The 13,258-nt window shown below is 30.6% G+C and overlaps 4 protein-coding genes across 4 annotated transcripts; all 4 read right to left on the bottom strand.

The window, feature by feature from the left end:
• Window positions 1-91: 91 nt before the first annotated feature.
• On the bottom strand, window positions 92-2,601 carry HELRODRAFT_178034 (hypothetical protein; the record flags this gene model as incomplete). The annotated part of the gene is made up of 3 exons (XM_009026167.1): window positions 92-430; window positions 1,519-1,664; window positions 2,517-2,601. 3 exons carry the CDS (start codon window positions 2,599-2,601, stop codon window positions 92-94), a joined length of 570 nt encoding a protein of 189 aa, XP_009024415.1.
• A 101-nt stretch (window positions 2,602-2,702) lies between these two features.
• HELRODRAFT_85371 (hypothetical protein) lies at window positions 2,703-3,002 on the bottom strand (the record flags this gene model as incomplete). Its single annotated transcript, XM_009026034.1, has 2 exons — window positions 2,703-2,800; window positions 2,867-3,002. Coding segments are annotated over 2 exons (234 nt in total), but the record flags the coding sequence as incomplete, so codon positions are not given.
• Window positions 3,003-7,483: 4,481 nt separating this feature from the next.
• HELRODRAFT_178032 (hypothetical protein) lies at window positions 7,484-10,219 on the bottom strand (the record flags this gene model as incomplete). Its single annotated transcript, XM_009026166.1, has 5 exons — window positions 7,484-7,626; window positions 7,873-7,975; window positions 9,010-9,199; window positions 9,720-9,846; window positions 10,126-10,219. The coding sequence occupies 5 exons, from the start codon at window positions 10,217-10,219 to the stop codon at window positions 7,484-7,486; spliced, it is 657 nt and encodes a 218-aa protein (XP_009024414.1).
• Window positions 10,220-12,255: 2,036 nt separating this feature from the next.
• On the bottom strand, window positions 12,256-13,161 carry HELRODRAFT_178031 (hypothetical protein; the record flags this gene model as incomplete). The annotated part of the gene is made up of 3 exons (XM_009026165.1): window positions 12,256-12,366; window positions 12,524-12,891; window positions 13,137-13,161. 3 exons carry the CDS (start codon window positions 13,159-13,161, stop codon window positions 12,256-12,258), a joined length of 504 nt encoding a protein of 167 aa, XP_009024413.1.
• Between the last annotated feature and the right edge of the window lie 97 nt (window positions 13,162-13,258).

Here is a 13,258-nt window from a genome sequence, read left to right as displayed (position 1 = left end):
TCAAAGTTAATTGCTGGTATACATGAAAAATAAAAAATTTGAACACATCAACAACTCATTCAAATTTAGTGTTACGATAAATTAACCAAAATTAATAAATATTGATGTAATCCTTGACTCTCGTAACTACCAACTTCTTATCAAAATAATCATCTAAAGTTGAATAGTTGGTGAGTGTTGCATCGAAATCGTTGTAGCTATTATTACCATTGCTGTCGTTATCGATGAAAACAGGCGAGTTAGCAGAAAGATCCGCGTGTAAATACATGTAGCAAAACAATACAACTTCACTAATATTCTCAAAAACTTTCTTTTCGTTTTCGTCATCATCTTCATCATTACGGTAACTGCTTTCTTTCTTTCCGTCAACACGTGCATCGCGGTCAAAATCGTCCGTAGCATTGGCGCCTGCATGGGGGCACATGCCCTCCTTGGATTTTGAAAAACATTTTAGCAGATCAGGTTGAACGATAAAATTTTGTAGCATCACATTAATAATCTAGTCGACTCTTCAAAATTGTTCAATTACATTAAAATGTACATTATGTATGTTAATTCTAAGCTTAATATTTATTAACTAACTAGAATTTAAAAAATAAAATATTTATTTAGCTTCTTTTTGTTTACAAGTTCTAGGAACGAATGTCTAAAAAATAGGCTCTGTAAATCAAAACTGCATAAAAACATCACTAAAAATATTTTGCTCCACTCTAGAAAATTTGTCGGCCGGCACCCATGCCCTCCTAAAAATTTTTCTGCGGGTGCCTATGATTCGTTTATGAATAAGCCGGTAGGATAATTTCAGGCTCGTGTACACTCGTTTCTGTGATGTTTCCTATTGTTTCTTCATTGATTGATATTCTTCCAAAACTGATCACATTATTCCAATAATTTCGACTGTTTGTTGATCGGATCTTCTATTAAAATAGGCTTTTAATTCGGCAAACAGTTTTTCTATAGGATCCGGAAAATCGAATTTATTCGGATAGATTTCTTCTTTTATTATGTTGTTGTTTGCAGTTTAACGGCGTTTAAGCACAAAGAGGCTATCTTTACGCCCTGTGGTCGTCACGAAACTGGTTTTGTGACTATTTGTATCTGGTGATTCTTTAGATCTTGTTTAACATATTGATCTCCTTCAGAAATGAGATTAACACTTTCAGATTTTTAACAATTGAACTCTGAGTTTATTTCTAATCTTATTGTATTTTTTGCGCTCTATTATATGATGAGCGGATTGATTTTGATCGTAAATTTCACAAAAATTGAGGGTCTGCTTTTCTAAAGATCTAGGAATGAGTGAATGCCGAATGGCCCATTTTCAATTTTTCAATTTTCCTAATTTATCAAAAACGTCAAAAAACTAAACAATTTTGAAAAATTGCTTTTAGCACAAATTTTATTTTATTTCATTCCAATAAAAAAAACTTTTAGAATAAAAATTAATCATAACACAACTTACATATTGTGAAAGTATTTGACAAATTTGAAATACAGCGCAGCTAAACATCAACTTACCCCAATTACGCTTTGAAAATTTTTTACAGAATCATTGACGTCATTCTTTATAGCTCCAAAAGCGCTCAGTATCCAGGGTATGCCCAGCAGGACCAACAGCGTAAAAGCACCCATCAAACGAGATTTTATATCCTTTTTTTCCGCACCTTTATAATTTTAAGCATGTATCTAAAAATATTCTGTAATAAACAAATATTGACGGTTTTTATAGTCTGCTAATTATGATTTATAGTCATTAAGCAAAATGTGCTGCAGAGCTAAAGGTTCATTTCACAAATGAAACTTTAAAAGCATTTGTAAACAAATTAAAGAGAAGTTTGTTCCGAATGGCTACATTGAAATTTTAAACGCACTTCATGCAACATACAAACAGCAGCACAGTTGCTTCTACGTAACTTTCTTGAAATGATTTTTCTTTATTTTTTATTTTTATGCTGAAAAAATTCCAACATTTTGATATTATATATAACTTACTGATTTAATTGAAAGTATTTAAACTTGAGTAAGATTTCAATGGTATTGTCGAAACCAAAGTGAAAAATTAGGAAACAACAAAATTTGTTCGGGACTTTGTATATTTTTAGATTTGTAAATTATATTTCATCTAATTATCTATGTTTAAGTATTCCTTGAATTTCTATCCTTCGTTTATATTTAGACTTTTTACAATTGTATAAAAATACTTTATGTCTGGTTAATTTTATTATTGTATGTTATTAGCTTGATATATTTACCTGGAATTTATCTTTTCTATAAATCAGGATTGTCGAAAGCAAACTTATATATTTTTTTAAGTTTAGTCCTTACATAAATTTTAAATATATTTATTATCAAAAGGTTAAAGTTAAAGATTAAAATTCCAATTTTATTTTATTAAAATAGTGATAATAGTCATTACATCTTAACGGTCATTATATTTGAATAAATTATTCAATGACTAGCAAAACTACTTTGAGTGAAATAAATCAACAACTCCCACAAGTAAATGAAAAAAATACTTTTATGCAGGTGAGATTTATCTCTGCAGAGGACTCTCATGACCATCACGAAAACGATGAAGTTGTGGGTGATAATGATGGACATTGGAATTATCCAAGCATAGTAGAGTGTTCTCTCTTTTAGACCACATCTGATTAGTATTTAAACAGTGGAACACAAATTTTTTAATTAATCTAGAATTATAGTCAAGTAACTACTTGCCTGAAAGTACATTTCTCATAAGCTCCATCGAAAGCGGTTCCATCCACTGACAGAATGATCAACACTAACAAGGCTGGGAGACCTGTTTGAAAAGAGAGTTGTTATTAAAGTACAACACAAAACTCTGCTTTGCTGTTCTCAGGCTAACCCCATGCAATACAGATAGAAAGGAAAATAAAGTTATTGATGTGATTGTGGTAGACCAGCACCAGCATGCAGTACATGTTGTATGCTTCCACGCCGTTCCACATCAACGTCACCATCACGAGGTAGTATCTGACGAGTTTTTACGTTTTAAACACTTTTCATTTCGACCACGCTAATTTTTCTAACTTTTTATTTCAATTTTTTCTAAAAGTTCATTTCATGTTTTAAAATTTTGTACACAATTTGCGTCTTTTTCTTTCAGAACCAAATCAATGCTAAGAATAAAAAAAACCCTGTTTTAATTTATTTATTGAATCTAGCTTAATTTTTAATAACAAAAATTAACTGCTTTAAAAATAGCAAGTTAAAAGGCTAATGAAGATTAATAAACAATTAATAAAAATTATTTCAAACCTGCCTTCACTGATTAGACAGGAACATATTATCGTGTAAATCAATTCAAAAAAGACGGATTAAATAAATTTTTCCAGAAATGTAATTGTTACAGATGAATATTTCCACACCTGAGCGCGTTATAGATCCAGCATTCGTTCTTGTTGTTGCATCTCGAATCAGCCACGTAGAGCACTAGCAGCAAACAAATCAGAGATACGCACAAATTAATCAACACTTTGGCCGCCATGCCCTTCAGGATCTTCCTGCAAAAAAGTAAATGCGTGACTTTTGCTACGCAGATAACGTGACTAGTGCCAAAAAGAAATGTGTTAAGTTTCTAAATTCAAATTTGTTCGTTATTTTACTATTCTACAAAATATTTAACGTTGGTTAATATATGTGCTTCACATTTTCATTAAAAACTAAACAAAATCTCTTTGAACAATTTTTTTTAATGAATTCAAATATTTTTATTTTGTAAAAAAATACCTTAAATTTAATTTTAAAATAATTAAAAAGTTGAAAAATTGATGAACTTGTTGAGAGCATGCATGAGTATGGTGAGTATGAGTGATGCAATAGAAACAGCTCTCATGATCATTCCCACCTTATTCAACTCAGCGATGTATGGGAAGTTCTGCTCATTTGAAAAGTCAATATTTATTTTCATAATTAATTCAAAATTCAAGCTTTAAGAAGGTGTTCATCTATAATTAGTTCAATAGTTTAAAAAATGAAAATGTTTTTATGAAAATCTATTAAAAAATAAATCAAATTGTTTTGAAAATATTAATTTACTAGAAAAACGGCAGTGTCAAAGTTTCTTGCGACCAAAACAAAACTCTGCACCTGAACAAAAAAAATGTATGCTGATTTAGAATATCTATTCAAATATCCAACAAGCTTCATGAATGATAAAATTATATTTTTTTATACTACAAAATGAAAAACCCCTAAAGTTTCAAAAACTCCGATGAAGCCTGTCCGATTGCAGTAACAGGTAACGGAACTGGCGACAAATTCAATCATGCAATCGAATCGCCAAAGATTAGGATCAAACGCTCCAGAGGTGAATTTATTTGGGTTGGTTGCTGCAAGCAGGTTGTCATATGGATACCAACCACAACGTGTTGACGAGACATTTTTGTCCTATGATGAATATAAAAATGCACTACAAAACGCACAAAATAGTAATGTTATATTCAGCTATCACCGCACTAGCCCAAAATCAACTGTCAATTAACAATTGATATCTAAATATTGTGAAAACAAATAAAAGATTTTTTCTGAGCAGAATTATAGATAAAACACAAAAAATATCTGAACAAACAAACAAACAAACAAACAATTTATTATCACTAAAATTATTTTTGAACAACTAACCGTGGGAAGGTTGTCAAATTGAACCTTGACATTGAACTTGTCATCATTAGAACCCGTAAGCTCATTCGTCTTGTATGCAGTCACTTTGACAAACAACAATGAACTAATGAGTCTGTCCATGGGCGTAATGGTGGTTTAGACTAATTACCTGATATTTATTAATTTGATACTATGATGCTGATAAGGTATTAAATATTTGCAACACGATCAGACAGTCCTCGTAACCAGCCTAATAAATTTACTGTTTGACGGCTGGTAGCATGCAACTTAAAACTTGTTCGATTGACGAGTATTGTACTTTTTTAATTCAAACGATAAGTTTAAATATTTTCTTTTGGAATTATTGACTAGATTCTACAGAATTAAATTGTTCATAACCAACACACCCATAATTTAAAAATTGTTGACCTTTTAAAAGAAATCTCTTTCAACATGCCTACAGACTCATAAGGATCGACTTCATTGACATAATTGCTACCGTTTGGTACATTTTGAAGATTTAACTCGCTACTTGAATCACTTTTGTTGTCAACTGCATATAATGGTAAAGGCAAATTATGTTAGAACAGAAATCAGTTGAATGCATAATTGTAAAGAACATTTGTATGCAATTTGTAAGAAATAAAGCTGCCAATCTGACCATTGCTGCTCTTGTTTACGTTAAGGTCCGTGATGGAGTTTGGAGTGATGCCGTCAACTGGTTCATCAATGTGTCGGTCGTTAATTACTGTTTCATTACCAACAACAATGTTAACGTTTTTGACCTTTTTGAGGATAAAAAGAAATTAATATTATATAATATATATATATATATATATATATATATATATATTTATTTATTTAAAGGATAACCAAAAAAGATAAACTTGTGGATAGGCCACCCTTAACTAAGAATTCCAACTGTAAATGTAACAGAAATGTCATATAAATACATACACACAAATTCTTACTATAAATGTAACAGAAATGTCAAATAAATACATACACACAAACACATGCTCACACGTACATCATTATATGAATACTGTCATGTTTCATATAGTACCTAAAGGTGACAGTATAGTCACAACTGAGACTCGAAAATTCGCTTACTAAGAACATCAAAATTAAATAAGTTGTAAAATAGTGTAAAACTATTTAAAATAAGTGTTTTTTTAACTAAAAAAGTTTTTAGCTTGTTTTTAAATAAGTGTAATGAGTTGATTGTTTTAATTTCATGTGGCAATACAGTATCCCATACCCTCGGACCACTAAGTTTGATGCTTGAGTGAAAAGCTTTTAATCTCACAGTATGAGAATAGAAAAGGGAAGTTTGTCTAGTAAATTTCCTTTGAATGTCATTGCTAAAAGTGAAAAAATTAGGCAACTGTTGACGTAAAAATTTAAATACAAAAATTGATGTGAAATAAATTTTCAATTCTTTATATATATATAAATATAAATATATATATATATATATATATATATATATATATATATTTGAAATATTGAATTTGAAAATAATTTATTTGGCCAAGAGATCAAGATACAAATAGTTCGTGATTATCGATTAAATAACTTTTTATAGCAACTCTTTGTGTATGCATAGTTAATCATCGTGTCAGTGTAGTAAGATTACCGAAAAAAACATTTTTTATATAAAATATAATTGAATAGAAGAATAGTTAAAAACTTTGTTGTCTATGCGCGATGGTTTAATGGCTAAAGTGCCTGGCATTGTTGAGGCAGAGTCCGGGTTCGAATGCAGAAAGATTCCCGCTTATCACATGCATTGTGTGATGCGTTGGTTCACGTGTATCTATGCTCCGTGTGCTTGTTGTAGTAATGATAATGCGCCTCAGTCGCTTGCCATGGCGCTATATAAAATGACATTATTATTATAATTATTATATCAAAAAATTAAAAAACAAAAATAAAAATCTGATACGAATTTGAATATTGAAAAACCGAATTAGAAACTAATTAAAGCTGAAAATGCAGTGATATTTCTTCCTATTATTATTATGAGTGTTTGATTGGCACTTTTTCAAATCTTCTCAAAAATGTCATTAACTAAAATCAAAAATTGTCCAGAGAAAATAAATAAGCTTTCAATTCCTTTCGATACATTGCTAGGGAGAGAAGGTAGCAAAAAAATTATGTACATTCAACCATTGAATGAATTGCACTGCAACTACACGTTCAATCAATTTTGAAATGAACATTTGATACAGGGCGATAATTATATATTTCATCTTTGTCAAGATATTGTTTTTTTAAATTAGTGTAACCAAAACATGCTTACATGAAGACGGAAAAATGCCAGTACTTAAACTTAAATTAACAAAAAAAGTTAGAAATGGAAAAAGTATGGACAAATATGTCCTAATAAATTTGGTTGGTATACAATCCAAACGACATGACTTTGTTGGGGATCCCAAAATTATCCTCCTGATATCATCACTTGAGCACTATGAAAAATTATCCAACAATTTTTTAACAAAAACGTTAAAAACATTTGTCGTCAAACCATGGCGCCGATGGAACATGTCTAGATTTTACAGAGTGCGGTGGAGCTACCCTGTCGATGATAGATATCATTTCATCCGTAACAATTTAAGCGCCAAGTCAGCATCATCATAATCAAACGAACCACTGATAGGAGAGCCCAAAACCAATAAAAATTATATATAAATAAATAAATAAATAAATATATATATATATATATATATATATATATATATATATATATATATATATATATATATATATTATATATAATTATATTCCTATTTATTTAAATACAGATCAATGTGTGTAAATTAACTTGGATAATGTAATACACTGCAATAAAAAAAAATCAGCCTACTTTATAAAGTTTGTTGTTGGTGGCATTTAATTTATCTGGAGCTGGCTGTGGAACAATGTTGATAACTGTTGGCACAAGATTCATAAGCTTGATATCCACAAACAGAAAGCTCCTAACCTCTAGTGTTACGTTACCTATTTGTAAATCGTAACTTCAACGGCTGTCATTCGTATATTAGTATCGTTCTGAATACTGAATACTATTATATATTATTTAAACTTAATATATGATATATTTTGTGCGCTATTAATATCTTCAAAATTGACAATATGACAAAATCAGCTTTTATAAATAAATTTTGAATTTGGTCAAATTAAAAAAAAATTGAAATTAATTAGACGGTTAGACGGTTTTTGGTGTTTTAGGCTGCCATGCCTAACCATTATTTGACACCCAATACACAATTTGAGAAACGCCACATCCATTAAGAATTTTTCCATAACTCTCTTTACTCAGTTTCAATCCGTCTTTGGTGCTTTTTGTCTGTGTATGTGAAAAAACTTTTCACTTTATTTACTGGTTTGCTAAAAAAATCGTGTTTGGACATATTATTGTCTGATTACTTTTTACGTTACATTGTTAGTTATAATTTTTAAATTATTTCACGTAATGTAAATTTTAATGTGCAACTAAGGGTGTCTCCTTTGAATTTTGAATGATCATATTGATTTTAGCTATGTTGGAGGGTTTTGCTTAATAAGGAATTTATTTAGTATATGTGTTTGTAAACTGTTCAATTGATATTTAATTCATGTTTATTAATCTTGAACATTTCACGAACATTTCATTCATGATTCATTTTCTTCTTTAGCCACTTATATAATTCTATTTTATTCAGTTTGGTTACTATTGATATTGTTCTGTTTTGGGTAGCCATACCAGACTTTGAGTGGGTCTTTTGTGTTTCGCTGCTTTTTGCTTATTAAAAGAAATATTAGAATTTAAATAGATTTTCTGATTTATTAGTAAGGTGCACTTATAACATGCACATTTTGCATTTGCATTATTTAATTATTCATGCTGTTACAACCGCGGGTGTATCATGCAATGTAACTAAATTGGTGAGGCTTCTTTAAAACGTTACTTTCCTATAGAGCTAGACTGATAAGAAAATAGCGTGATTCTTTGAAGACTGCCAATGGTATATAGGTAAAAAAGATTTATTTTTAAGAATATCTTAAAATGCATTTACTGAGGATGTAATTCTTAATAGCATGATGTTTAACAATAAATATTTGACATATTGTAAAATTATTTTTATAAAGATAATCAATAATAATCACTAATCAATTTCAAATAAGTACAAAGATCAAAAGAATAAAAAATTTTCACAAAACATTTTAACCGTTAGCATCAGTAGATGAGACGGAGAAGGAAGCCAACTTTTTGTATTGCGAAACAAATTGATGGTTGAAATGATCGGTGGATGGAAACATGGAGAAAAAATATTGGGTGTTGTTTCCTTGGATGTAGTCCAAATACGGAAGCGCCAAGCCTCTGCGCATTAAAAATCTTACCACAATAGTCGTAAAATTTTGGTAGATGATGTCGTTTTCAATGTTGTCCTTGTTTTCTGAACTTTCCAGGTATTTCTTCATTTGCACTTGCCACGAACCACTTATTGATTCAATAAAATTCCTCGATTCCAAACGCCTCATTTGTCTTTGGTAGCCGGGTATGGCAAGAATTTCTAGGTTTTCTAAAATCCTTGAATGGTTTCATATGAAACAAATAATACATTTTCATTTAATGACGAATAAACTTTATTTAACATAATTTTTATAATTATAAAACATTTTAATTTTCTAATGTCGATTAAATTTGGCTGAGTAGTTTAATAATTAACGAGGCTTGCATACTTTTTATGTGGCAGAACGTATGTTACATAACAAATTTTTAATTTTTAAATCTTTTCATTGAAACAAACAGTTAAATCAATTCTTTTTTGGCTCAATTAAAAAATGAATCATCTTGTCTAAAGTTATTTAGAAAAACTGGACACATTTAATAAATTGAAAATCATCGCAAATCTTCCACAAAGTTGATTTTGTATACATTTAAAGTAAGAATTATTTGAAATAGAATATCGCAAGTTTATTTTGTCCTTATTATTATTATTATTTTTTGCAAAAATCATTTTGAAAAGTTAGCTATAAAATCCTAGATGCAAATGTTTCTATATTCATTATTATTCTCAAACTCTATTCGATCAGAACACAAAATATACTTGTGAAATGCTGCTGAGTTAGTGTTCCAAAATGCGTTAAATTTTAAATTCATTATCAAGTCCATTATACTCGCGGACTGTATCGTAACATGGTTTTGGTTGAGATTGCTCCGAAAACATCTGATGCCTGAAAGATGAAAAAAAATAACTTTTCATGTTATTCATAAATTTACATTTAACATTCAAAAAGAAAAAAATATGTTAGTAGGACGGCACACACTCAATATTTTTGATAAACTAGCAAATTTTTTCATTTATCACTGCAGTAAACAGTGATTTATACTTTTTCAGATTTTGAGTTTTCTAATTTTATACTTTTGTGTCTGTAGCAGTATGATCAACTTTACTGTACATCAACTGATCGTAGGATTGTTCTTATTTAAATAAACAGTTAAATAAAACAAACTTTTGAAAAATAACTTGGGAAGCAGTGCTCTTGAGTTGGGGTCCACATCGTCACCAGGCACCATTAAATGTACCAACCGTTGCATTGATTCCATGTAGTCAAACAACAGATGGCAAGTTACGCAATAGTTTAAGTTCTATCAAATTTAATTATTTTGTTGATCTCATTTGTAAAATATTCAAATAGTTGAAACCCCTGATTAACAATATAATTATTATTATTATAAGAACATTTATAAATCGCAATCAAATTGGCATCTCAAAGGCGCTATCACATTCATATTAAATCCCCGATCACAAAATAACAGTAACAAATCAATAAATCCACAAGAACAAAAATCACCAACAATAATCAAACCTGTTAAATAAATTTCAATCCCAACAGTTACACCTTCAAATAAATGCATTTATACTAATAATCATTCACTAAATAATAGAACCAGTTAGAAGCATTCACCAAAATAAATAAATGAACAACATCAACCAACCACATTAAAAAAAGAATCAAACATCGAAACCTAAATGATATACATATTGCATAAAAGTCACAAAAACAAAACAAAACAAAAAAAAAAATAATAAATTTCTATAATGTGAAAAGATATGACTTCAGTAATTTTTTAAACGAAAGTAAACTTAAATCAAGACTTTTTAAATAAGATGGCAAACTGTTCCACACAATGGGTCCACGAACACAAAAATTTTTTTCTCCAATCCTTAGCTTGTTAGTTGGTACCGTCAAGAGATATGAGTTGTTTGATCAACTCCGAACATGCTAACTCTTGGTGAACATCTGCTTATTAATTATGGACGAGCACAGCCTGTTAAACATGATGACGGATATTTTGAGCATTACTCTCTTTTCTATTGTCAGCCAGTGAAACTCTTTGAGCAGCGAAGTAACATGACCAAACTTTGCAGCACCAAGAATCAATTTTGCTGCTCGATTCTGAAATGTCTGCAACATTGCGACTGATTTACTAAGCAGACCATAAAAAATACTGTTGCAGTAATCTACCCGCAAATGAATAAAAACATGCACCAAAGAATCTGAAAGTTTTTTTATCTAGTGATCTTCTGATGATTTTCAATTTGTGCAACTGTCCAGTGCAGGCACTTGTCAGTGACTTTATATGACCAATCATAGTCATATTAGAATCAAACACAACCCCTAGATTCACTGCTTTGGAACCGAACTTTATATTCATGCCATCTATCGCAACTGATTTTACACTCATCTTAGAAAACTCTTGCCAAGTTTCCACTTGGAAAAACTGAGTTTTGCCTTTGTTAAACCGCAGTCGATTCCCTGAAATCCAGTCACTGATCTCCGCTAAGCAATCGACAAGTCTATCTAAAACAATTTCAAATTCATTCAATGATGCACTTGCAATTACTTGTATGTCATCGGCGTAAGCCTGACCAACCAGTCTATGTTGTTCAATAATATTGAACATATCAGATGTGTCTATCAAGAACAACAGCGGTTCCAACACGGAGCCCTGAGGTACCCCTGACAAAACTATCTGAACAGATGAAAGATCGTTTGTAAATAAAACCTGCGGTGTACGATATGATATGTATGACTTGAGCCACTCATGAACAATGCCTGATAAACCAAATCTGATGGTTAAGCGCTTCAATAGAATATCATGGTTCACACAGTCGAAGGCTGCACTCATACCTAAAAACGCTATTAGCAATGGAGCACCCGGCGTCCATACTTTCATACAAAAATGATTAAACTTTGAGTAGTGCCGTTTTGGTAGAATGGTGTTGTCTATAACACGATTGTAGTGAAGACAGTAGATCATTACGTTCTAAATGTTTCACCAATTTGCCAGACACAAGTCTTTCCATAATGTTAGATATAAAAGGAAAGATTTGAGATCGGTCTGAAACTGTTCAAATCATTTATATTCATGCCTTGTTTTTTCAACACTGGTACAATAACAGCATATTAAACTTCATCGAGGATGAACTTCAAACAATGGCATCTTTTTCGTTATTTTATATTCACAAAAACAGTTTTTGAAAATTATAGAGTATTTTTTATTTCTTATATTTGAAAATACTAGTTTGAAATCCGTGCAACAAAATTTTGACCTTATGTTGCGCTCAATAATAATAACTAACTCAATGGTAGAACCCAAAAAGCGTTTGTTATTTGTCGTGATACATCTGACTCGCGTTTTGGGTTCTTCCATTGAGTTAGGTTAAACATGAACTCTGGCTCAAGCAACTGCATAATTCACATCCGAATTAAAATATAAGTCATAATTATTGTTGGTGGAAATAATTTAATGGCATCATCAACATCGATATAATTCTACTCGTATTTTAATTAGCAACATCACACTATTTATTATCAGCATAACTGTTACCATCAACATAGTTACCTTGAAAGATTCTTTAATGATTTCCGATTGAACAATCACTGGATGGTCCGGACAGTCATCAACAATTGTGTTGAACCACATTGCACCGACGTTCCAGCTACTAATTTGAAGCAAGCAATCTTGGTAGATGTACGTAGTGTTTGAGTTGAGGCTGTCTTTGTAGCTAGTGTGGCCATTTTTAAACAGATGTGCACCAAAGCCGTTAGCATCATTTGGAAAGATGTCGTCGCTGCATGGTTTGTTGTTGTTGCTGTTGCCATTGTTCAAATAGTTGCTTAATTTGGATTGATCGTAATATTCATTACCGGGAAAAAATGAGATAATCTTGTCTATGTCATGGTATTTGCACTTCTGTATAGCTCTATGACCTGAGTTTTAGTTATAACATTTGTAAAGTTTTAACGATTTAAATATGAAGAATCGGCACATGAAAATGTTGAATTTAATTGGTGTGGGTTCAAAATTTCTGAACAGAAAAAATCAGATAAAGAAATATAAAAAAAATGGATGAAACGAAGATTTGATAAGTTAAGAGACTCAGTAATCTTTTATACAGCCTGCAAATGCAATACAAACTATTATAAACATTTATCTACAAATTTCTAGTCGAAACCCTCAGTGGGTTCAAGTTTGGACATCGTAAGATGTGATTAAGTAAGATGTAATTAGATCAAGATATTTTGAAATGCAAGTCATGTATGCAGTGGTGTATGATGTGATCAGGAACGTCATCAA

The sequence above is a fragment of the Helobdella robusta genome (assembly GCF_000326865.2).
Source record: "Helobdella robusta unplaced genomic scaffold HELROscaffold_45, whole genome shotgun sequence".
Classification (NCBI taxonomy): Eukaryota; Metazoa; Annelida; class Clitellata; order Rhynchobdellida; family Glossiphoniidae; genus Helobdella; species Helobdella robusta.
The sequence above is the reverse complement of the archived record's forward strand: the minus strand, read 5'-3'. Positions and strand labels throughout refer to the sequence as shown.